The 27,028-nt window shown below is 43.8% G+C and overlaps 1 protein-coding gene across 1 annotated transcript in view; it reads right to left on the minus strand.

Moving 5' to 3' along the window:
- Window positions 1-27,028, minus strand: part of PIP4K2B (phosphatidylinositol-5-phosphate 4-kinase type 2 beta) — a 70,398-nt gene that overhangs the window by 36,758 nt on the left and 6,612 nt on the right. The window contains exons 2-7 of the mRNA XM_073572517.1: window positions 24,794-24,891; window positions 21,213-21,309; window positions 14,991-15,143; window positions 13,370-13,516; window positions 13,252-13,290; window positions 12,599-12,712 (exon numbers count right to left, since the gene is read on the minus strand). Of these exons, the coding sequence (XP_073428618.1) occupies window positions 12,599-12,712; window positions 13,252-13,290; window positions 13,370-13,516; window positions 14,991-15,143; window positions 21,213-21,309; window positions 24,794-24,891 (648 nt within the window). The remainder of the gene's footprint in view (window positions 1-12,598; window positions 12,713-13,251; window positions 13,291-13,369; window positions 13,517-14,990; window positions 15,144-21,212; window positions 21,310-24,793; window positions 24,892-27,028) is intronic.

Raw genomic sequence — 27,028 nt, forward strand, 5'->3', positions numbered from 1 at the left:
TGAGCCGTGTATATAATCCTATCCGGCGTGATACTGACTGCTGAGCCGTGTATCTAATCCTATCCTGCGTGATACTGACTGCTGAGCCGTGTATATAATCCTATCCGGCGTGATACTGACTGCTGAGCCGTGTATCTAATCCTATCCTGCATGATACTGACTGCTGAGCCGTGTATATAATCCTATCCTGTGTGATACTGACTGCTGAGCCGTGTATCTAATCCTATCCTGCGTGATACTGACTGCTGAGCCGTGTATCTAATCCTATCCTGCGTGATACTGACTGCTGAGCCGTGTATCTAATCCTATCCTGCGTGATACTGACTGCTGAGCCGTGTATATAATCCTATCCTGCGTGATACTGACTGCTGAGCTGTGTATATAATCCTATCCTGCGTGATACTGACTGCTGAGCCGTGTATCTAATCCTATCCTGCGTGATACTGACTGCTGAGCCGTGTATCTAATCCTATCCTGCGTGATACTGACTGCTGAGCCATGTATCTAATCCTATCCTGTGTGATACTGACTGCTGAGCCGTGTATCTAATCCTATCCCATGTGATACTGCTCTCCTGAAATACTCTGTGCTGCTTTCACCCTGCTGGTTTTATGTGTGATCTACATGGTTGTATTGTGTATGATCTATATGGCGGTATTATGTGTGAAGTATATGGCGGTATTGTGTGAGAACACTGGCAGTATTATCTGCTAAAAGGGGATCCATTCTAGGGTGGTTCTGGCTGAACACCTGCACACGGATCAGGGGTAATAGTTAGGTGCATTCAGGGGAGGGCTGGTGAGGCAGCTGAAGAGAGGGGTCTCATTTTTATCGTTACTGTATGGCTACATTTCCCCCATCCTGCTTCCCAGCGTCAACCCGGACTGCGCCTGTCGCCTCGCTTTCACACATCGCCAGGACAGGATCTGTGGAGGGGAATGGGGTCTTTGCCTGCAAAGTCTGGATCAGAACAGGCCATCAATCAGCAGTCTATGGGGGGCACAGAGGGAGATACATGGTGGAGGGAGCAGGGTTACAGCAGCACAGAGTATTTCAGGAGAGCAGTGTGCTGGTCTATGGCACCCTGTTCGGTTCCAGGGATTATACATAGAGCGCTGTGTTTTATACACATGGATGGACCGTCTACTTGTCTGCTCCACAGAACATCAGAAAAAAATTCTGCTGATTGGTGACCTGTTCTGATCCAGAAGCAAGCACCCAGAAGGGGAGGAGAGGAGACATCACACCATGTCAGCAGACTCCGCCCATAATTACTGCAGTGCAGTAATGTGAGCTAGTTGTACACTAGGTTTTTGTGCCAAATTTCAGTAGCTGCTCCCCCTAGTGTTAACAAGTGGAAATGCCAAACTTTTTAAAATTATTTTTCATATTTTGTAAAATTAAAAACAAATGATAATATTTTTTAAGAAAATGTAAACATTAATTCTTTACATTTTTTCAATTGCTGAAAAAAATTTTTTGGATGGCACCTTCCCTTTAAGCAGTTATTTGTTTGATGGCTTGTGACTATCCATCTTCCTCTTGATTACATTCCAGAGCTTTTCAATGTGGATCAGGTCTGGAGAATGGGCTGGCCATGACAGGGATTTGATGTGGCAGTCCGTCATCCACACATTGATTGACCTAGCTGTGTGGAATGGCTCATTGTCCTGCTGGAAAAAACAGTCCTCAGAGTTGGGGAACATTGCCTGAGCAGAAGGAAACCACTATTTTTCCAGGATAACCTTGTATGCGGCTTGATTCATACGGCCTTCGCAAAGATTAACCTGCCCAATTCCAGCCTTGCTGAAGCATCCTCAGATCATCACCGATCCTCCACCAAATTTCTCAGTGGGTACAAGACACTGTGGCTTGTACGCCTCTCCAGGTCTCCATCTAACCATTAGACGACCAGGTGTTGGGCAAAGCTGAAAATTAAACTCAACAGAGAAGATTACCTTACTCCAGTCCTCTATGGTCCAATCCTTATGGTCTTTGGCAAACTTCAGCCTGGCTCTCTTTTGCTTCTCATTGATGAAAGGCTTTTTTCTAGCTTTACATGACTTGAGCCCTGCCTCTAGGAGCCAGTTACAAACTGTTATTGCCGTGCAGTTCACGCCAGCTGCCATTTCCCATTCCTTTTGTAGGTCACAAAGTCATCCTGCGGTTGCTGAGTGACATTCGAATAAGAGGACGGTCATCCCGGTCAGTGGAGAGTTGTTGTCGCCCTGTGCCGGTCTGTAGCTTTGTTGTTCCCAATGTCTGCTGCTTGACCTTTGTTGTAATGGATTGCTGTCTTAGAAATTTTAAGGATGGAGGCAACAGTACGCTCACTGTACCACTCTGCTAAAGCCAGAATTGAGCCCTTCTTTTCCTCACTCAAGCCTTTTCTTATCAACTCCTTTGGCATGGTTATTTTTTCATTTCTATTACTTTTGGGACATTACTAGCACTTGTTTTGCCATCCAGCTTGTCCTATTGCAAGAGGATTGTGAACACCACAGCAGGGTTTTTTATACTTTCCTTCATTAAATAAGATTTGGTTCAGGTGATCACCTAATCAGAAGCACATTAAGTAGAATTGGAATTCAACTGACACTGGAATGATATGGCTGTCAGACATGTAGAGAAGCTGATTTTTATAAAACTGTGCAGTGGTCTCTTAATTTTTGCCAGAACTGTAAATGTATTTTAAGATACTGGATTGCCATTTATAAATTTAATGACTAAAATATCCTAATATCAGAGTTAGGCTGTGTGCCCACGTTGCGTTTTTTTTAAGCGTTTTCGCAGCATTTGTACCGGCTCAGACACTGCAGAAACGCTTAAAAGATGCTTCAAATTAATTTGCATGCGTTTTTGGCTTTTTGTGTCAATGCATGCGTTTTTAAGCACTCAGGAATCGCTTAGCGGCTAAAAATGCAGCATGCTCATTAATTTCCGCATTGCTGAGCGTTTTTAGCCTTCCCCATTGTTCCCAGAAAACGCGTGTCAAAAAACGCATCAAAAACGTGCGGCTTTTTTGCACAAAACACGCCAGAATCGCGTGGAAAAAAGACGCGTGTTTTCTGGGAAGGGGATCAGTTTCCTGAGCATTTAAAAACGCTAGCGTGGGCACATAGCCTTATAAAGATTTCCCTTTTAATGTGCAAGAATAGGTTCTTGTTTTCATGACTGCCGCGTACCTGTGTAGTGTATAGCAAATCATTCTACCGTGTTCACCTTTTCATTTATCATCGATACTTGTAAGCATCGAATCCAATGTTTAAAAGGCCATGCATGGTCCTCAGCTCCATCACAAACAACCCTTTGTTACCATTTAACCCTGAGGACCTGTTAAGAAAATGCACTTTGCTGGGTGGTCTGCACAACAAATACACCCCTCGACATTTAAATTGCAACACCAAGAAGGAAGAGCAGTGGACTTCTGGAAATCACAGGACTGATAGGTTAATGATATGAAAATTAAGAAAAAAATGGAAATATGTTTAAAAAATCTCAATTTACTTGCATTTACATGCCTTGGCTGCTATTGATGTTTATCTGAAGAATGTTCTGACAGGGTGAATGCACACGAGTACCCAAATCAAGATCCGCTGCTGGCAGCTCCCTTTGATTGATGGGAGACAAGTCCAGAGACGCTGCAGGCTATGGTAAAGCGCTTAGGTCACACAGGCTGCTCATAGTAACAAAAGCAACATGCCGGCTGATGTTGTTGGGCTGAAAAACGGCATTTGGAACACTTTGGAGAAATGGCTGCAACATTGGTTCCACAGCCAAATTAATGCAACACTGAGCTGTTAGTGTAGCTGGAATGAAGACTTGAGGGATCCAACTACCATAGATTAATGCTACCCCACATCATAATCCTGGCCTTTTCAGTGACATCCCACCACTGCTCTCTCAAAGTCTATCAAGGTACAGAGCAAGACAGAATGGAGGCTGGAATATAGGTCTATCCTCTTCAGTGATGAGTCTTACTTTTGTCTTGGGCACAATAATGGCTAGAGATTGGTCTGTAGACAAAGTGAGCACACCATCAAGAGGGCTCCAAGAGGTAACATCTATGAATAAGCGAATAGCTTCAGATAAGAGCTTATACGAATAGTTATAGCACTTACTGAATAGCTGCTTCGGGAACCCGGATACCTGGAGTGCTCCCGATGATCAGCTGTTCGGTGCTGCAGCTGCATGTGTCGCGGCTGTGTGATAGTCACAACACATGCATGGAGAGCCTGTTTGTTGGGCTCTCCACACATGTGTTGTGACAGTGAAACAGCCACTACACATGCAGCTGCGGCTCCGAACAGCTGATCATCGGGAGCACTCCAGGTATCCGGGTTCCCGAAGCAGCTATTCAGTAAGTGCTATAACTATTCGTATAAGCTCTTATCCGAAGCTATTCGCTCATCACAACAGTCCTAATGCCCGGATTATGGTGTGGGGTGGTGTAATGCAGGGGTCCCCAACTCCAGTCCTCAAGGCCCACCAACAGATCATGTTTTCAGGATTCCCTTTGTATTGCACAGGTGATGCAATTATCACCTCAGCAACACTAAGGAAATCCTGAAAACATGATCTGTTGGTGGGCCTTGAGGACTGGAGTTGGGGAACCCTGGCGTAATGGACTGTAGCTGGCTCCCTCTAGTCTTCATTCCACTAACAGCTTGGCGTTACATTGATTTGGCCATTGAACAAGTGGTACGGCTATTTCTCCAAGGTGTCCCAGGAGTTATTTTTCAACATAACGCCAGACCACACATTCCTCATGCTGTGAGCAGCCTACGTGGCCTAAACGTGCTACCATGTTCTGTCCTGCATCGCCTCCACACTTGTCTGCCACTAAGTACATTTGGGACATCACTGATTGGCTATTGCCTAGTGAGCTGCCAGCAGCGGATGGTTATCAGTGAGGTGAAGTGTGAATATTTCTGCACATGGGCTCATATGTGGTACTGAATAGATAAAGATGCTTTAGAAATATTTCCATTTATTCATCATTTGACTATCACTAACATGTGTATCAATCCTGAGAGTTCCATAATTCCACAACTCTTCCCGATAGCTGCCAATACATATAAGTGTGGGGATTTCTATGTGTGGCGCTCATATGCAAAACTGAATAAAGCGATATATCATACATCATTTGCATATCATTAACACGGATATCACTTTTCCTTCTTGGTGTTCTAGTTTCAATGTTGAAAGGTGTATAATGTACCATCAGCAGAGATGTGCTAATCTAGGATTAAATGGGTGTTCAAGCTCTGCTCAATCCCGCGTCGGTGCACGCCACCTAGCAGGCATCAGCAGATCTGACATCACCACCCTTGCTCACCCCCTATTCTCTTGATTAAGAGCTATTCGGCAGCTCTTGGCAGTGACCATTACAGTAGACAGAGCTGTGCTCTTCTGCTCCATTCACCATTTGCATCCAGCTGCTGCCAGAACTGATCAAAGGGGGTAAACTGTACCCCCATCAATCTGATATTGATTAACCAGCCTCTTTAGTGATTTCCAATGTTTTTTTCTAAGATTGAAGGAAAAAAATATGAGGGAATAGGATAGTCCTGCAATATCACATGACTGTAATGCATAGTTATAAAACTTTCAAAATGCGGTTGTACCTTAGATAGTTGTCGGCTGTCCATTTATTCAGGAAACAATGAGTCCCTCTCTGACTGTGGTTTTGCAGGGCATGCATTTGATTTCTATAGGGTGAGGGGAATAAACCACCACTAAATACCTCTGTTGGTGAATTATCTCCCATAAGAATAAGAAAGTGGCCATTCATATTAGATTGTGTTACAGTGCCTCACCGATTAAGATTTCCCTTTGAGTACAGGTGACTGGAAACACTTCTTTAAATCGAGAAGTGGAAAACCCATCCAGATCATGTTGAATTCAATTCATGATGCTGTCTCTAAATGCAATCAAGAATATTTCTGTCTACTTACAGTGAGTACAAATCCTGAGGCATTTATTTTAAAATGAAGAATATTCCAAAAACACTTTTCTATTTAACCCAAACCTGGATGGAATCAAAAGGCCCTAGTTAGAGCTTTTCTGGAACAGATTTTTGTTTGTTTTGTCTTTATTACGCCCTGTGTTTTTTCTATGGCATATCCATGGAAGTGGTAGTGCTCAAACTTACACACAGATGAAACCAGAGGTTTACATAAGCTTTATAAGAAGACACATATACATGTTTTTCTCAATATCTGATATAAAATCAGGATAGACCTTTCCCGTTTTAGGTCAGTTAGGACTACCATAATTATTAATACTTGCAAAATGCCAGAATAATATGAGAGAGAGAGAGAGAGAGAGAGAGAGAGAGAGAGAGAGAGAGAGAGAGAGAGAGAGAGAGAGAGAGAGAGAGAGAGAGAGAGAGAGAGAGAGAATGTTTTAAGGCATTTTTATTACTCACTGCAAAGTCAAGTTTCCATACATTTCATAAGTATTTGGTACCATTGCCCTTACACTGAATGACTTGGGTCAAACGATTGGGATATCTTTCCACAAACTTCTCACAATAGTTGGTCGGAATTAGGGCCCATTCCTCCTGACAAAACTGGAGTAACTGATCCAGGTTTATTTGTCACCTTTCTCGCACCAGCCTTTCCAGCTTTGCCCATAAATTTTCAATAGGACTGAGATCAGGGCTTTGTGGTGGCCACTCCAAAACATTTACTTTGCTATCCTCAAGCCACTTTGTTACCAATTTGGCAGTATGCTTGGGGTCATTGTCCATTTGGAAGACCCATTTCCACCAAAGCTTTAACTTTCTGGCTGATGTCTTGAGATGTTGCTTCAGTACTGCCACACAATCTTCTTTTCTCATGATGCCATCTATTTTGTGAAGTGCACCAGTCCCTCCTGCAGCAAAACAGCCCCACACCATGATGAGGCCACCCCGTGTTTCACAGTTGGGATGGTGTTCTTAGGCTTCCAAGCTTCTCCCTTTTTCCGCTAAACGTCACGATGGTCATTATGCCCAAAAAGTTCAATTTTAGTTTCATCAGACCACAGGACGTCTCCAAAAATTAAGGTCTTTGTTCCTGTGTGCATTTGCAAACATTAATCTGGCTTTTTATGTTTCTTTTTGAGTAATGGCTGCTTCCTGGCAGAGTGGCCATTCAGCCCATGTTGATACAGTACTCATTTCACTGCGGATATTGACACAATCTTACCAGCTTCCATCATCATCTTCACAAGGTCTTTTGTCCTTGGGATATGCACATGTCAGACCAAAGCACGTTCATCTCTGAGACACAGAACTCGTCTTCTTCCTAAGCGGTAGGATGGCTGGACAATCCCATCTTGTTTGTACTTGCGTGTAATTGTTTTTACAGAGGAACGAGGCACCTTCAAGTATCTTGAAATTGTACCCAAGGATGAGCCATACTTGTGCAAGTCCACAATTCTCTTCTCGATATCTTGGCTGATTTTTTTTTAGACTTTCCCATGATGCTACACAAAGCAGCAGTGTGTTTCCGGTGTGCAATATCCCCTTAATGACCAAAGCTTTTTTTGGTTTTGAGGGTTTTTTGCGCTCCCCTTCTTCCCAGAGCCATAACTTTTTTATTTTTCCGTCAATATGGCCATGTGAGAGCTTATTTTTTGCGGGACGAGTTGTACTTTTGAAAAATATCATTGGTTTTAGCATGTCGTGTACTCAAAAATGGGAAAAAAATTTCCAAGTGCGGTGAAATTGCAAAAAAGTGCAATCCCACACGTTTTTTGTTTGGCTTTTTTGCTAGGTTCACCAAATGCTAAAACTGACCTGCCATTATGATTCTACAGGCCATTATGAGTTCATAGACACCAAACATGTCTAGGTTCTTTTTTATGTAAGTGGTGAAAAAAAAAATCCAAAGTTAGCTAAAAAAAATAAATAAAATTGCGCCATTTTCCGATACCTGTAGAGTCTCCATTTTTCGTGATCTGGGATTGGGTGAAGGCTTATTTTTTTGTGTGCCGAGCTGATATTTTTAAGGCTACCATTTATGTGCAGATACGATCTTTTGATCACCCGTTATTGCATTTTAATGCAATGTCGCTGTGACCAAAAAAATGTAATTCTGGCATTTTGATTTTTTTTCCCGCTACACCGTTTAGTGATCGGGTTAATCTTTTTTCTTATTGATAGAACGGGCGATTCTGAACGTGGCGATACCTAATATGTGTATGTGTGATTTTGTTTTTAATTGTTTTACTTTGAATGGAGGCGAAAGGGGAGTGATTTAAACTTATTTTTTTTTCTTTTTTTTCATATTTTTTTAAAACTTTTTTTTTTAAATTTTGGCATGCTTCAATCGCCTCCATGGGAGGCTAGAAGATGCCATAGCCTGGTCGGCTCTGCTACATATAGGCGATGAGCAGATCGCCTATATGTAGCTGAATTACTGCATTGCTATGAGCGAAGACCACCGGGTGACCATTGGTTGTTATGCCAACACATCGTTGACCTCCGATCACGTGACGGGGGTCAGAGATGTGCGTATTTCCGGCCCGGCATTTATCTAGTTAATAGGCGCGGGTGGATCGCAATTCCACCTGCGCCTATTGCGGGAACATGTCAGGTGACACGTCCCGGCTTTGATGCGAGCTCACCGCCGGAGACCTCAAAGCGGGGCATCTGACCTTGGACGTACTATTGTCGAAGGTCAGAAAGGGGTTAAATACACCCACAGGTGTGTCGTTAATTAACTCAGATGTTGCCAAAAAAGAAGCAGCTTCCAAATACATTATTCTGGCATTTGGCAAATATTAAAATTTATGGTAAAAGTAATTGACCTGAAACAGGAAAGGTCTATTCTGATTTCATGTCAGATATTGAGAAAAACATTCATATGTGTGTTTTATATAATGTATGTAAACTTCTAGTTTCAACTGTATGAACAGAAACTTACAGAAGAGTTGTACAGAAAAATAAAATAGTAATCATCAACCTGAATATTCTTGACACAGCAGGGAGCAGGCAGCTCCGTATTGGGCACTTTTGTAGCAAAGGTTGGATTTTATTGTACAAAACGATGGTCTTTGCTATGACATTCATACAGCTAGACTTCATTCAACCCCATGAATCTAGAAATTGAATATCTGTAGTAGACGAACAATGTGAAGGGTCAAACACAATAGTTATTTTCTGGGAACTAACATGAATGGCTAATTCTTGAGGTAAGCCCATCAATTCGAGTCTGGGACCCTCGATGTCTGACCCCAACGCTATGTTGATGTTCCAGTTTTTAGATTGCAGCAGCCCCGTGTCACTGCAATCTTTGCACTGTTTTTCTGCAGAATCATTTACCGTACATACTCGAGAATAAGTCAAGATTTTCAGCCCATTTTTTAAGGCTGAAAGTCTCCCTCTCTGCTTATACTCGAGTTATGTACGCCAGGGGGTCGGCAGGGAAAAAGGAGCGGGGGTGTCAGATCATACTTATCCCCCTTGGCACGTCTCTGTAGCCCCCCGCTTCTTCCACGCCTTCCTTCAGCGGTCACGTGGTACCGCTCATTAAAGTCATGAATATGCACATATTCATGCCTTTAATAAGCGGTACCACGTGCCCGCTGAAGGAAGGAAGAGCTGCCGGAGAACGTGGGAGGAGCGGGGCTGCAGAGACCACGCCAGTAAGTATATGCAATATTCACCTGTCCCCGTTCCACCGCGGCGTGCCGCTCTGTCCTCCGCCTGACACATTCAGGTCAGAGGGCGCGATGACATACCGGTGGAACGGGGACAGGTGAATATCTCAGCAGTGACACCAGCACCTGTCCCCCATAGCGCGTCGGAGTCCCCGCCTGCTCAGGACACCGGCACCTGGCCCCCAGCAAGGAGGTGAGTGTCATTTTTTTTTTTTTATTTGCAGTAGCAGCATATGGGGCCTATTTTATGGGGCATAATCGATGGAGCAGCATATGGGGCCTAATCTATGGAGTATCTTATGGAGCAGCATAAGGGGCATAATCTATGGAGCATAATCTATGGAACATCTTATGGGGCCATAACATTTATGGAGCATATTATTCTATGGAGAATCTTATAGGGTCATTATTAACCATTGTGCAGCGTTATATGGGGTGCATTTTGTATGGAACATCTAATGGGGCCCATCATGAACAGTAGGGAGCATTATATGGGGCTCCTGATTCAATATGGATATTCAAAAACATTTAACCTACTGATGTCTCAATTAATTTTACTTTTATTGGCATCTATTTTTATTTTTGAAATTTACCAGCAGCTGCTGCATTTTCCACCCTAGGCTTATGCACGAGTCAATAAGTTTTTTCCCAGTTTTTTGTGGCAAAATTAGGGGGGGGGTGGGAGGGGGGTCGGCTTATACTCAAGTATATACGGTAACCCCTTCACGACGCAGCCCATTTTCATTTTTGCATTTGTTTCTCGCTCCCCTTCTTCTCAGAGCCATATCTTTTTTATTTTTCCGTCAATATGGCTCACTGCCAGAGCCCATATCAAAGGGAAGGAGTCTGACATCGACGTAATTATACGTCCGATGTCGGAAAGAGGTCAAAGAGAATTCAGACGGAATCTCTGGACGCACTGGAGAGATGCAGTGTGAACACAGGCTAATCTGTAACACCACACCTTAACAGTGGATAGATGTGGCATCATTTTTAAAAGAAAACAGCCAAGTAGTTCTAGCTCTGTACAACCCTTTAAAGACCTGGAGTTCCTTGGCTGGAATCCCATCTACAGACAAATCATTATGTTGTCATTTATGTCCTTTATCGAAGCAGACTTGTCCCCTTCAATTGTAACCAGGATGCCAGGGTATTGTTTCTTTCCTTGCTAATGGACTCTATGCCTCTCACCCACTTACTGGAACAGCAGATATACAGTCATGGCCAAAAGTATTGACACCCCTGCAATTCTGTCAGATAATATTCAGTTTCTTCCTGGAAATGATTGCAAACACAAATTCTTTGGTATTATTATCTTCATTTAATTTGTCTTAAATGAAAAAACACAAAAGAGAATGAAGCAAAAAGCAAAACATTGATCATTTCACACAAAACTCCAAAAATGGGCCGGACAAAAGTATTGGCACCCTCAGCCTAATACTTGGTTGCACAACCTTTAGCCAAAATAACTGCGACCAACCGCTTCCGGTAACCATCAATGAGTTTCTTACAATGCTCTGCTGGAATTTTAGACCATTCTTCTTTGGCAAACTACTCCAGGTCCCTGATATTTGAAGGGTGCCTTCTCCAAACTGCCATTTTTAGATCTCTCCACAGGTGTTCTATGGGATTCAGGTCTGGACTCATAGCTGGCCACCTTAGAAGTCTCCAGTGCTTTCTCTCAAACCATTTTCTAGTGCTTTTTGAAGTGTGTTTTGGGTTATTGTCCTGCTGGAAGACCCATGACCTCTGAGGTAGACCCAGCTTTCTCACACTCGGCCCTAAATTATGCTGCAAAATTTGTTGGTAGTCTTCTGACTTCATAATGCCATGCACACGGTCAAGCAGTCCAGTGCCAGAGGCAGCAAAGCAACCCCAAAACATCAGGGAACCTCCGCCATGTTTGACTGTAGGAACCGTGTACTTTTCTTTGAATGCCTCTTTTTTCTCCTGTAAAATCTATGTTGATGCTTTTGTGCTTTTGCCCTAAAAGCTCTACTTTTGTCTCATCTGACCAGAGAACATTTTTCCAAAATGTTTTAGGCTTTTTCAGGTAAGTTTTGACAAACTCCAGCCTGGCTTTTTTATGTCTCGGGGTAAGAAGTGGAGTCTTCCTGGGTCTCCTACCATACAGTCCCTTTTCATTCAGATGCCGACGGATAGTACGGGTTGACACCGTTGTACCCTCGGACTGCAGGGCAGCTTGAACTTGTTTGGATGTTAGTGGAGGTTCTTTATCCAACATCCGCACAATCTTGCGTTGAAATCTCTTGTCAATTTTTCTTTTCCGGCCACATCTAGGGAGGTTAGCCACAGTGCCATGGGCTTTAAACTTCTTGATGACACTGCGCACGGTAGACACAGGAACATTCAGGTCTTTGGAGATGGAGTTGTAGCCTTAAGATTGCTCATGCTTCCTCACAATTTGGTTTCTCAAGTCCTCAGACAGTTCTTTGGTCTTCTTTCTTTTCTCCATGCTCAATGTGGTGCACTCAAGGACACAGGACAGAGGTTGAGTTAACTTTAATCCATGTCAACTGGCTGCAAGTGTGAATTAGTTATTGCCAACACCTGTTAGGTGCCACAGGTAAGTTATAGGTGCTGTTAATTACACAAATTAGAGAAGCATCACATGATTTTTCGAACAGTGCCAATACTTTTGTCCACCCTCTTTGTTATGTTTGGTGTGGAATTATATCCAATTTGGCTTTAGGACAATTCTTTTTGTGTTTTTTCATTTAAGACAAATTAAATGAAGATAATAATACCAAAGAATTTGTGTTTGCAATCATTTTCAGGAAGAAACTGAGTATTATCTGACAGAATTGCAGGGGTGTCAATACTTTTGGCCATGACTGTATGCTGCTCATTTACCAGAAAAACTTATTTAGACCGCAGACGCATTTCAAGCAGTTTTCACGTCGCAGTAATGTGTGCCAGTTCTCACCTCCACATCTCTTTTCAGCTTCTCAAGGAAAATCTTCTTGTTCTCCTCGCCCACATGCAACTTATGCCCTTCATTCAAGAAATCGTTATCTTTTAACGTGGGTAGATCCTTGGCCTGTGGATTAAGGGGGAATTAGTAATTGAAGAATACTCAGGTACAAAATTCCCTAAAGAAAGAAAAAAACTTTGGGTAATAGATACAATTAGGTAAATAAAAAGTAATGACTAGCTAAAGGGAAATGTCAAAATGGGTATTTAGAGGGGTGCTCCAGAGTCTGAATATTCTTGGTGTCTCCTTAGGACAATCGCTAGTTCTCCAAACTTGCAGTAGCACTGTGCTGACTGGAGGGGGTCCTGGGAGTTGGTCCCCCACTGATAAAACACTGAAGGCTTATTGTAAGATATGGCCATGAGGGTTTAAAGTCCCTCATAGAAACTTTAAACCCATATAAGTATCATCATAAGGGATCAGTTGGCGGCACTCCTGGCCCAAGCGTGACTGCTGCACAGAAATATATGAAGCTGCCACATTCGAGTGGGGAGAGCCGCCAGCCAGTCCGAGCATTGCATTCCGATCTTGCTCCAATTTATACAGCCGTCTGACTACAGCCTAAGAATGGACCATATATCTGGCCTACAAATGCCATTACCAACCTTTTCTTTATCACTGGCTTCTCTGCATACAGTGGAGCCCTGGGAAGACAACCAAAGACACAGATGAAGACCTGACCACTACAAGTCACACGCATCTCTCACAATATATGACATGTACCTTTAAGTCATATTTGCGGTGGACTCCGAGACGGTGGCTGAACACATTCCTGGTGACCACCATGTAGGTCTCTACTCCATCTACTGTGAGTCGGTACATGCCAAGGAACTGAGGAAGTAGAGTGTTCCCATGACACTCCACAATAAACTGCAAGCAAAGAGATGGCTATTGGTGAGAAGATCTAAGTATGGAGACACAGAAGGGAATATGCAACAGAGAATGATGGGAGAATGCATTTCTGCAAAGGAGAGACTACACTTTTCTCTAATTTTGCACCATTTTCAATACCTCTGATTGCTGATAGTAAAACACAAATTTTTCCACTTACTACCAGAGGCTGAAAACCTGCCCTGATCATCTGCAAATGAGAATATATTTCATAAGTGGCAGAGACAGAAAACTGTGGGTAAACTTAAACATTAAAAGGCATCACGTATGAAAAACAGTCCAAATAATCAGAATAAAGTTCTATGGGTTTTGTTTTTAAAAACAGGTCCTGATCTTTCCCATACTTACAACAGTAATTATAGTACAGTCTGTAGTAGTATTATTACCATTATTTTGTAAAAGGGGTATTCTCAAGTTTGGAAGTTAAGATAACTTCCTGATTGCAGGAGGACGAGACCACTGGGACCCACTCTAATCCCGAGGACCAGGACTTTGAACCGCCCCCTTTTATTGGGGCAATGGTCAATCATGGACCCGCAAGCAATAGCTGAGCATTGCCCTCCACTGGTCTTTGGCACTCCCATGAGAATGAATGGAGCGGCAGCAATGGGCATGATTGACCACAACTCCATTCACATGGGGCTCTCCAGAGCAAGGTAAGTGGATTAGTGCACCACTAACAATTTTGAAGTTATACTCCATCACGTGTGCAATAGTACCTGCCATTATCCTTTGACTTAATGCTAGAGTAAACAGAACCCTTTGTGTGGTTTATCATCTAGTTTTAAACTTTGAGGAAATGTAAAAGATCGCGTGTGAAAAGTCTGTATCAAAGAGAATCTGTCAGCTCTATTTTTTGCTATGGAATCTGAGCACTGCATGATGTATGGGCAAAGACTAAATGCAGCGATGTGTCACTTACTGGGCTGCTTGCTGCGGTTTTGCTAGAATGGGGTTCCCCTGCTGTAGTTGTAGCAGTGGTCAATGCTGAATATAGCCCCGCCCACACCACTGATTGACAGCTTCCTATGTACACTGTACTTAGTCCACAAGAAGCCAATCAGTGGTAGGGGCGGGGTTACATAGATTATCCTGACTGGCCAGCACGTGAAACCTAGTTCAACAGTGATAATCTCATGCTGGTAAAACATTGATTGTATTGAAACTACAGCCCACAGCCTAATATGTGACATATCCCTGGATTCAGGCTCTCTCCCCCTAAACTGTGCTGCTGTCAGATTAAATAGTAAAAAGTTGTTGGTAGATTCCCTTTAGAAGGACTGATAATTAGCTGACTGAAGAGCCTCAGCGATCTAGAGCTTCCTCAGTCATCTGATCGATGTGGGTGCTGGGAGTCCCAAAAATAGGCCAGGATTGTCATTCTAAAGACAACAGATGAGTAGATAGCATACGGCAGACTTGGTGCAAACAAGTTTACCACAATGGCAGCTACCTGGTGGTATTTCTTCAGAATATTGTGCATCTCAGCCACATCTTCACCAGATATTGTCTTGATAACAAACCGCCTGTCAAAGGTGATCAGAAATCGTGATCCAAAACGTCCCTGGTTCTCACTGTTCACAGGTGCGCTGCGGGTCAATGAGTTCTAGAAGGAAAATAACCATAAATCCCATCTCAAATAGGTGTCCAGTTTAAACTTCCCTAAAATATGGTACCAAAAGTTCTTAACTTCTATTCAGGAGCCAACCACAACTGCTTGCTGGGGGGCTGTGTGCTCCTTCATTGACAGTTCAGGCCATGGCTCAGGTGTTGGCATGAACTATGCGCTCGCCCATGCTGCTAGCAGAGGGACTGTATCTTCACAGCATCGAAGGAGTGCAACAACACTGGAGCAGGCTAGATACAAATACAGACCATACAGCAGCACTTACAAGCTCTATAGCAGTGTCACTCAGCCCTCAAGGCCCACCAACAGGTCATGTTTTCAGGATTTCCTTAGTATTGCCCAGGTGATAATTTCATCAGCTGCGCAAGCATTAATTCCATTATCTATGCAATACTAAGAAAATCCTGAAAACGTGACCTGCTGGTGGGTCTTGAGGACTGGCGTTGAGAATCACTGATCTATAGCAAATAAGGCTTTTCATTGACCAACAAAACTGCAGAAGAGGCCAGTTACTGAAACAATCTAATATATAAAGCTCAAGTGTGCGTATGTATGTGTGTGTGTGTATGTGTGTGTGTGTGTGTGTGTGTGTGTGTCTCCGTCCGGGATTGGCATCCGCACCGTCGCAGCTACAGCCACAAAATTTGGCACAGTCACACGTCTGGACCCCGAGTGTCCTAGGCTATGTTGTGAGGCGAAATTTTAACCCCGCGCATTCCAATTCACCAAACAATTTTGCCCCTATCTACATAATGGGGAAAAAAGTGTGTGTATCAAGCCCCGCCCCTCGTTATGATGTCAATGGTTGCCATGGCGACGCTGATATCATAGGTTGCAAGCCCCGCCGCTCATTATAATGTCATAATGGTTGACTATGGGATGGAGGATGTGTGATGGGTATATGGGCACTAGACTATGGGATGGAGGATATGTATGATGGGTATATGGGCACGGGACTATGGAATGGCGGATATGTATGATGGGTATATGGGCACGGGACTATGGGATGGCAGATATGTATGATGGGTATATGGGCATGGGACTGTGGAATAGAGGATATGTATGATGGGTATATGGGCATGGGACTGTGGAATAGAGGATATGTATGATGGGTATATGGGCATGGGACTATGAGATGGAGGATGTGTGATGGGTATATGGGCACTCGACTATGGGATGGCGAATATGTATGATGGGTATATGGGCATGGGACTATGGGATGGAGGATGTGTGATGGGTATATGGGCATGGGACTATGGGATGGAGGATATGTATGATGGGTATATGGGCATGGGACTATGGGATGGAGGATATGTATGATGGGTATATGGGCACGGGACTATGGGATGGAGGATAATTATAATTTGCTATAACAAACCACAGTTAGTTACTATGCCCGGGCAGCGCCGGGCTCTTCAGCTAGTATGTATGTATGTATGTATGTGTGTATATATATATATATATATATATATATATATTAATGTATGTATGTGTGTATCACCAACCAATCACGAAGCTTCTTTCATTTCACCAGAGCTGTTCAAAAGAAGCTGAGCTGTGATTGGTTGCTATGAGCAACAGTTTTCCTTGCAACCAATCACTAAGCATCTCTCATTTCACCAGAGCCGGTTAAAAGTAGCTGAGCTGTGATTGGTTGCTATGAGCAAGTTTTCCCACTTGACAACACCTCAGCAGACACTGACATGGTGGAAGAAAACTAGCATCCCTCTTCCCTCCACATCTTCCCTCTTAAAGAGATCTCCGGTATGGAAGTCAGGGCAAATCCATCCAGTGCTTTGGTTTTGACCCCAGGCCTCTATTAAAGGGATTTCCGGTATGGAAGTTAGGACCGTTCCACTCAGCTCTGTGGTTCTGACCCCAATTTCTCTTAAAGGGATCATTGGTATGGAATTTAGGGCAAATCCACTCTGCGCTTTGGTACTGACCCCAGGCCTTTATTAAAGGGATCTCAAATATGGAAGTCAGGGCAATTGCCTTCAAATGCTCTGGTACTGACCCCAGGCTCTCTTAAAGGGATCTCCTGTACGGAAGTTAGGGCAAATCCCTCAGCGCTCCGATTCTGACCCCAGGGTTCTATTAACGGGATCATTGGTATGGAAGTCAGGGCAAATCCATCCAGCGCTCTGGTTCTGATCCCAGGCTTTCTTAAAGGGATCCCCGGTATGGAAGTGAGGGTTATTGCCTTCAAATGCTCTGGTACTGACCCCAGGCTCTCTTAAAGAGATCTCCTGTACGGAAGTTAGGGTAAATCCCTCAGCGCTCATATTCTCACCCCAGGCTTCTATTAAAGGGATCTTTGGTATGGAAGTCAGGGCAAATCCACTCAGTGCTCTGGTTCTGACGCCAGGCCTCTTTTAAAGGGATCCCCGGTATGGAAGTTAGGACCGTTCCACTCAGCTTTCTGGTTCTGACCCCAGGCTGATAGGACGATGTGGGATATTAGGGGTAGTAGTCTGGTGGCTCTGGCTGACGGGATGATGTGGGATATTAGGGGGGGAGTAGTCTGGTGGCTCTGGCTGACGGGATTATGTGGGATATTAGGGGTAGTAGTCTGGTGGCTCTGGCTGATGGGACAATGTGGGATATTAGGGGTAGTAGTCCAGCGGCTGTGACGGAATGATGTGGGATATTAGGGGTAGTAAACCAGTGGCTCTGACTGACGGGACGATGTGGGATATTAGGGGTTCCGGTGGCTCTGGCTGACGGGACAATGTGGGATATTAGAGGTACTAGTCCGGTGGCTCTGGCTGACGGGACGATGTGGGATATTAGGGGTAGTAGTCCAGCGGCTGTCCCGGAATGATGTGGGATACTAGGGGTAGTAGTCCTGTGGCTCTGGCTGACGGAACGATGTGGGATATTAGAGGTAGTAGTCCGGTAGCTCTGGCTGATGGGATGATGTGGGATATTATAGAAAATGGGGCTATGCGGAGTGGGCGGGGCTATACACTCAGAGATATATATATATATATATATATATATATATATATATACACATACACACACATACATATATACACACACACACAGTACAGACCAAAAGTTTGGACACACCTTCTCATTCAAAGTTTTCTTTATTTTCATGACTATGAAAATTGTAGATTCACTCTGAAGGCATCAATACTATGAAATAAAACATGTGGAATTATATAATTAACAAAAAAAGTGTGAAACAACTGAAAATATGTCTTATATTCTATGTTCTTCAAAGTAGCCACCTTTTGCATTGATTACTGCTTTGCGCACTCTTGGCATTCTCTTCATGCGCTTCAAGAGGTAGTCACTGGAAATGGTTTTCACTTCACAGGTGTGCCCTGTCTGGTTTAATAAATGGGATTTCTTGCCTTATAAATGGGGTTGGGACAATCAGTTATGTTGTGCAGAAGTCTGGTGGATACACAGCTGATAGTCCTACTGAATAGACTGCTATAATTTGTATTATGGCAAGAAAAAAGCAGCCAAGTAAAGAAAAACGAGTTACTTTAAGAAATGAAGATCAGTCAGTCCGAAAAATTGGGAAAACTTTGAAAGTGTCCCCAACTGCAATGGCAAAAAACATCAAGCGCTACAAAGAAACTGGCTCACATGAACACCGCCCCAGGAAAGGAAGACCAAGAGTCACCTCTGCTGCGGAGGATAAGTTCATCCAAAACACCAGCTTTAGAAATCGCAGGTTAACAGCAGCTCAGATTAGAGACCAGGTCAATGCCACACAGAGTTCTAGCAGCAGACACATCTCTACAACAACTGTTAAGAGGAGACTTTGTGCAGCAGGCCTTCATGGTAAAATAGCTGCTAGGAAACCACTGCTAAGGACAGGCATCAAGCAGAAGAGACTTGTTTGGGCTAGAGAACACAAGGAATAGACATTAGACCAGTGGAAATCTGTGCTTTCGTCTGATGAGTCCAAATTTGAGATCTTTGGATCCAACCACCGTGTCTTTGTGCGACGCAGAAAAGGTGAACGGATGGACTCTACATGCCTGGTTCACACCGTAAAGCATGGAGGAGGAGGTGTGATGGTGTGGGGGTGCTTTGCTGGTGACACTTTTGGTGATTTATTCAAAATTGAAGGCATACTGAACCAGCATGGCTACCATAGCATCTTGCAGCGGCATGCTATTCCATCCGGTTTGCGTTTAGTTGGACCATCATTTATTTTTCAACAGGACAACGACCCCAAACACACCTCCAGGCTGTGTAAGGGCTATTTGACCAAGGAGAGTGATGGGGTGCTATGCCAGATGACCTGGCCTCCACAGTCATCAGACCTGAACCCAATCGAGATGGTTTGGGGTGAGCTGGACCGCAGAGTGAAGGCAAAAGGGCCAACAAGTGCTAAGCATCTCTGGCAACTCCTTCAAGACTGTTGGAAGACCATTTCCGGTGACTACCTCTTGAAGCTCATCAAGAGAATGCCAAGAGTGTGCAAAGCAGTAATCAAAGAAAAAGGTGGCTACTTTGAAGAAACTAGAATATAAGACATTTTCAGTTGTTTCACACTTTTTTGTTAATTATATAATTCCACATGTGTTAATTCATAGTTTTGATGCCTTCAGAGTGAATCTACAATTTTGATAGTCATGAAAATAAAGAAAACTCATTGAATGAGAAGGTGTGTAAAAACTTTTGGTCTGTACTGTATATAGATATAATCATTATTTGTTCTAACTAAGTGTAGTTAGTTACTATGCCCGGGCAGCGCCGGGCTCTTCAGCTAGTGCAATTATAAAAGCCTCCATTCTTGGGAATGAAGAGTACGCGATTTTAACAGTTTATCACCATGAGAATAAACCGCATGTATATGGCAAATGTATGTGCTCACAACTTGTACAGTGGCATTCCAAGTCCCTAAAAGTTCACTACCATGTTCTAAGCTGTATTTAGAAATATAGTCATGTCTGGAAAAACACCTACAAAGTCTGGGGCCTACATAGCAGCACAGTATTATATTGCAGACCCTAGCATCGGTCTTTAAAGGGATCCTCACAACTAATACATATGCTGACCAATCTACGAGCCGCATGTATTAGACATTGGCTGTATAATCTCAGCCAGGTATGTGTGACTCTGAAACGCTGCCAAGGACGGACCCTTGCTGTAAACTAGTCGGACAGATGGGTCCCCGGCGTCTTCTCCCCACCCCCTGCCCTGGAGTGACAGGTCGATTTATGTGTGCATATAGGCAGAGACCAGTCACTCCAGGTCAGCAGGCGGGGAGAAACCACTGGGGACTAGAGATGAGTGAATTTGATCGGGTCTCTGCTTATTCGTCAAGCTATAGCTCTTACCGAATAAGCTGCAGAGGGAACCCAGATACATGGAGCTCACCGGCTGATCAGCTGGCCGGCTCCGCAGCTGCATGTGTCGTGGCTGTGTGACAGTCACAATACTCAGGCTCTCAATGCATGTGTTGTGACAGTGACACAGCTGCGAGATATGCTGCTGCGACGCCGGACTTCTGATCAGACGGTGAGCTCCATGTATCTGGGTTCCCTATGCAGCTTATTTGGTAAGCGCTATAGCTTGCCGAATAAGCAGAAACCCGATCAAATTCGCTCATCTCTACTGGGGACCCGCTTGTCCGGCTAGTTTGAGCATGGCTCAGGCCACGGCAGCGGTTTAGCGTCAAACATACCTGGCTGAGATTATACAGCCAATGTCTGATACATGTGGCTCGTACATTGGGCAGCATATGTATTAGCTGTTAGGATCACTTTAAAGACCGGTGCTAGGGACTGCAATACAATACTGTGCTGCTTTATAGGCCCCAGACTTTGGAGGTCTCAGGAGAATCGCCAGCACACCCCATCATCAAGACCGGCGTTAAAACATTGATACTGATGAATAGGGCCCATTCTCTAAAGGAAGAATCATGATACTCTGCATCCAATTGAGTATGAAAACCATCTTGGTACGACATCAGAAGTATACAAGAGGTAAGGAACGGACCAGCAGATGCACAATGGCTGCCATGTTACCACTCTAGACTTAGAACCTGTATGGAGCTGCATTATATGTATTTACCTGGTAATCTTGGTCATCGATTCCAAATCTTTCTCGCAGATTCCGGAAGACCATGGGACAATATTCCTTAAATTTAAAACGGCTCGGAAGGTTCTCTCTGGAAATAAGAATTGATTCTTTGTAGAGACATGAAACCAGGTTTATAGTTGCACATTTAGAGCACATTAAATGTTTAGGGTCTATTTATACGGCACCATGGATTCCATTTATTACAGGACTGATCCTAATGGCAACTGACAAGCCCCATTTACTTAGAAATGAGTTCTGTCAGGGGTTAGGCATCTTAATAGCAAAAAATAATAGACAAGGAAACATCAACAAAATGGCAAAGTGTGCACAAAGCCGAACACAAACCCTGAGAACCACCTCGGAGTCAGGAACAGGACAGCTTGCCCTACACTGAGGCCATATGTAATTCTATCAGCTACATGGAAATACTCCAGAACAAGTACTTTAGTAGTAATCCATATTATATTTATGCAAGTATCTATTACAGAAAAAGAAAAAAGGCATTTCTTAATAAGAACAGAGGAAACCTCAACCTGGAATGAAGCCTTCTACATCAGCAAAAAAAAGCGATGACAGAAACCTATAAAGCTGCCTGATAAGAGATAAACCGCACAAGAACTAATGCAGCGTCTTCCCCTATCAATCTCTGCTACTAGCAATGAGAGGAAGGCCGTCTCATTACAATGTGTCATAATGCCTCCTATGAATTGCAATGCAGAAACAGTAGGTCAGGTCTGGCCGCACATTAAAGGTCAATTCTGACGTGTGGAAAATGAGCTGCAGCAATTGTCTCCTGCCTGTCTGCCAGGGACTTTATAGAGAGGAGCAGGCAGTATTAGCAATGCCTCCATTACATTGCACTTCTTTGGGAAGAATGGCTGCTGTTATTGAAACTACCAATAATAACCACTCACCTGAAACCTTAGATTATCTTCTAAACTATGTGTTTAAAGACGTTTTTATAGTTTGTTTTTTTCTAACTGCTCCCCCCACCTCAATTTGCACTTCTCTTATACATTGTGCACTTCTTGCCAAATAGTTCAGCCTTCAGTTTTCTTCCCTTCAGCCTTTTGATGTCTAGCGCCCATCCTGTATGTTATTACCTTATGCCCCACTATCAATCCCATGTTGCATCTTGACAGCATCACGTGATCTATTTCAGATGGGCAACAGTGCTACTATCCTCTCCTCTATATTCTCCTAAATAAACTAAGATTAGAAGCATACAATCAGGTCATCTGCACTGTGATCTCCTAGAACTGTGTGTGACAGGCACTGTGCAGTAATCATCATTATCTTTGATAAGAGCTGCCATTCCTCCTTACTTCTGTGGAAAGCTTCAATGGTATAGCCCATGCAATTGCTTCATATAAGAGCTTATGCTGACTGAGATGGCGACAACCGGCACAGAACTTAAAAAGGAACATGTCAGTCAATTCACGCTGCTGAACCACAATTCAAGCCAGGCATGTTTCCCTTTGAAATACTCTTGACGTTTCAGAGAAAACATAGTCTAAAGATCCAGGTGGGGACCAAAGGGAAAGATTAGACTAGTCTAGCACTGCCCCATCCCCAGTACACTTTGATTGACAGGTAAAGAGAGAGACCTGGAGCAGTGGAGAAAAGGGAGAAGCCGGTCATGGAGGCACCAACTTGTCCATTCCCTCTCTATTGGCCCCGGTCAGATCTTTCAGCTATTTATTTCTGATCAGAAAAAAATTGTAGGATCCAGCAGGAACAAAGGATGCTAAAAATTCCAATGTTTATTAATCCATATTAAAAAATATAACTTTAGGTAAAGCATGTTATTAAAAAATTGGTTATATTACAGCATTAGGCACATAGAGCAGCATTTAAAGGGAATCTGTCACCCCATTTTTCGAGTATCAGCTGCCGGCACCGCCATCAGGGGCTTATCTACAGCATGCTGTAGATAAGCCCCCCCCCCGATGTAACCTGAAAGATAAGAAAAATTAGTTAGATTATACTCACCGGGGGGTGGTCCGGTCTTGGTCCGATGGGTGTTGCAGTCCGGGGCTTCCCATCTTCTAACGATGACGTCCTCTTCTTTGCTGCCTGCCGTGGCTCCTGTGCAGGTGCAGTGCGCCTGCACTGGAGCCATGACGGGCAGCAAAGAAGAGGACGTCACCGTTAGAAGATGGAAGGCACCGGACCGCCCCTGGGTGAGTATAATCTAACTAATTTTTCTTATCTTTCAGGTTACATCAGGGGCTTATTTACAGCATTACAGAATGCTGTAGATAAGCCCCTGATGGCGGTGCCGGCAGCTGATACTCAAAAAATGGGGTGACAGATTCCCTTTAACCAACCCGTTTCGACAGACGTCTTAGTTTTTTTTTTTTTTAAGAGAAAAAAAAAAATTGGATCCACTTCGGCTCTTGTAACAATAAAAGCCATTGCATTAGTTAAGAGGGCCTAGTTCTCTAACCATTTACTACACACATTTGTATGCTTATAATCAGATGATCAAGTAAGGTCCTCTTGTTTAAAGTCCAAACAAGGTCAGAACAGAATGTTGGCTTTCCGTCGGACGTCTGAAAGCAATATCAAAGAGTCCCATTATAATCTGCTGATACTAATCCATCATGTCAAAATACCTAATGGGGAATTTTAAAAATAATCAACATTTACCCTTAAAGGGAACCTGTCAGTAGACCCCTGCTCCGCCACCCGATGGTCTTCCAACTTCCTTAATACCTCACTGCACATGTGCCACCCTGGGAAAGAGCACACTTGCAAAAGTTCTCGGGTAGGGAAAGCAGGTAACAGAGAAGAGTGACCTGTTTGACACGGGAGGTTGGCAGTAGGCGGTGATCGAATGCAAAGAGGTGCAACAGCAGGACCAACTCTCCTGCAGTTACGGGACAATAGCTTAAAAATTGGACAAGGGAATACTCCAAAACTGTAACAGATTATTAAAATGAACGTATGGATTTTTCAGCATTGCAGCAACTTAAAGGGGCTGTCCACTACTCAGACAACCCCTTCTCAATCTATATGTTTCCCCCTTTTAAAATAACACCACTTATACTCTACCTATGGTGCTGGTGCCTTTCTGAGTGATGTCGACACGGTCTCTGCCGGTGACAGTGTGACATTACGTGAAACCATCAGTGGCCCCTTCACTCTCACGGCCTTTGCCATATCACATTCAACTGGAGGAAGAGAGAGCAACAGCGCTCGCTTCCTCCAGATGTAAGGGAACTGTCAGAAAGCAGGGAGATCGAAGGGGCGAGTGATTGGCCGCAGGGTTCACGTGATGTCACACAACCAGCGGCAGAAACAGTGACGACACCGCAGGAAAGGCGCTAGCACTGGTGGGGAGTATAAGTGGTGCTATTTTAAAAGGGGGAAACATGGAAACATACGATTGAGAAGAAGTTTTCAAAGTAGTGGACAACCTCTAACATACTGTAGATGTATACTAGTCTGGGGCTCTCTTTATTTGAAGTACCTTGTAACTAGGATTCGCCCAGGCCTTCTTTACAGAGGAGAGCTGTACTGTATGCTGCCAAGATAGGCCATAGGATCAGATAAAGGAGGACACTTACTTGTTGAACAGGTGGTTATCCACTTTGATCTTGCTGTAGGCTTTAAAGTCATCTGGCATCAGCATGACCGGGACAGGGACATTACTCAGCTCATTGATCTACAGACCAAAAGGGAAAAAAAGAACTTGGTACAACAATGATAACATCTACATCCCAGAAGACCAATAGCCCTAAAAGAGAGGGAGACAAGGTCCAGCATGAGGTAGGTAAATGGCAGAATGGGTATTTTCCAACATACAGAGAAAGGTTTATTATAGGTCACGTACACAGATCTTTGAAGGCTTCGGCGTCCAATATGTTGCAACATAATAATACACTCACTTATCGGTCCACCTACAATACTTCACGAGCATCCAACCAGTTTTCATACTTCTTGTTCTAGACAGATGGGCATGCAAAAGCTGTAGTTAATCAGTGACCGCTACAGGTAATCACTGGCCAAAGAGGTGATGTGTTGGCCGTAATGGTGGCCAACACATCACCTCTTTGGCCAGTGATTACCTGTAGCGGTCACACACTGGTTTGACTAAGAGTTATGGAGTGTAACGGTGAACCTAGACAGTGTTAGAGGAGTGGTAAGGAGAGTAATCTTTATTTTACTAAATTATAGGAAATGCAGGATGGTTTGGGGTTTTTTTTCAATAACATTTTGGCTGATTGGCGTGGAGACACTACATGGATGGACTGCAGCACCATCGCTATGCTGCAAGCTCCACCAGTCAGCAGCTGACCGTGGCCAAAATCCCACCATCACGTGGCTAACTTTAAGGCTATGTGTACACGTAGTTTTTTGGGTGTGCGGATTTTGGAGAGAAAACCGCAGGTAAATCCGCAGGACAAAAGTCCTGCGGTTTATCTGCGGTTTTACACCTCATAATGGATGAGGTGTAAAACTGCAGCGTTTCTGCAACAATTGACATGCTGCGGATTGTAAACCGCGCGGAAAAATCAGCAGCATGTACAACGCAGCAGATTTCACTACGTGTGCATATACCCTGGGTAACGCCTCAGTCTACCTACAAAACTGAACCGCTGAGTTTCTGCTGCAGAGTGGTGATGGGTACAGACGCCATGGTTCCTTTTGCTACAGGAGTGGATCTGCAGTAACCCAAATGTGTGTTTGTTGGGCTCCTCTGGACCTTCTGACTTGGATTCCATTCATTATTATTGTGTATAAACCACTGCTAAGCAACATATGATGAGGGCCATGTGTGAACATGGCAGATCTATGTGCTCCTACCCCACGACAAAGTGTTGGCAGGTCATATGTTTACTCCAGAACGTCTGATCTTTGTGGAAAGTGAAAGAAAAATTATCAGCACATCTAAAAATCAGTCTCACCATTGACATTGCACATTTTGGCCACAACATAAAGCAGACACTTTTGCCCTTGTTCTGCAGGTATACATACATGCCCACAATGACCAAACCGTCTGACATGTTGCCAAAGCGACCAATCACAGGGCACCTTTCATTTTCCCAGAGCCGTATAGAGTAGAAAAGCTAAACGCTAATTGCGCATTAAGGCCAACAATGGCACAGAAAACTCTGCATGTGAACACCCATAGCTAATTTTGATAAGCGAGGACCACCAGCTATGGCTCTGCATGTAAAAGGCAATAAACCACTAATTCCCTATGTGACTCCAACATGTTCTCTATGACAACTACAACTCAGGCTCGTATAGGCCTCGTTACCCATAGCAACCAGTCTCCATCATATAACCTGCGCACAGTAACCGCAGTGAGGTGATCAGTGCTACGAGAGGTGACTGTTCCCAGCAGCACTAGCAGTGACAAGAGCCTGGGGTGCGGAGAGCCATGGTATTAGCTCGATCCCACAGAAAACTGGGAAACAAGCAGCTATAGAGAGGAGAAAATACATAGGTGTGCTGGAGTATTACTGCATGGAAGCCCCCGCACAGCAGCAGAAAGGGGAGCACGAGGTAGATAGTCTACCCCCCTATTACTAGTGCATGCAGGTATAGTGATATATAGCACACCTAATAAGGCATGTGTGCCCTGACCGATAGGATAAGGAACAAGATAGACATATTGGGGCCTGGAAATACAGAAGAGACAAACCAGGAGATACAAGTAGTGGTGGCGGCAGAGCTGCATACATGCACTAGGAGTATATAACACACACCGGAATACACAGACTTATGGTATACAGCTGTATAGATACACTAGATGATCAGTGAATATAGTGTATGGTATATAATGGATGTATCTG

The sequence above is a fragment of the Dendrobates tinctorius genome, unplaced genomic scaffold (genome assembly GCF_039654945.1).
Source record: "Dendrobates tinctorius isolate UK_male_01 unplaced genomic scaffold, ASM3965494v1 ptg000032l, whole genome shotgun sequence".
NCBI lineage: Eukaryota > Metazoa > Chordata > Amphibia > Anura > Dendrobatidae > Dendrobates > Dendrobates tinctorius.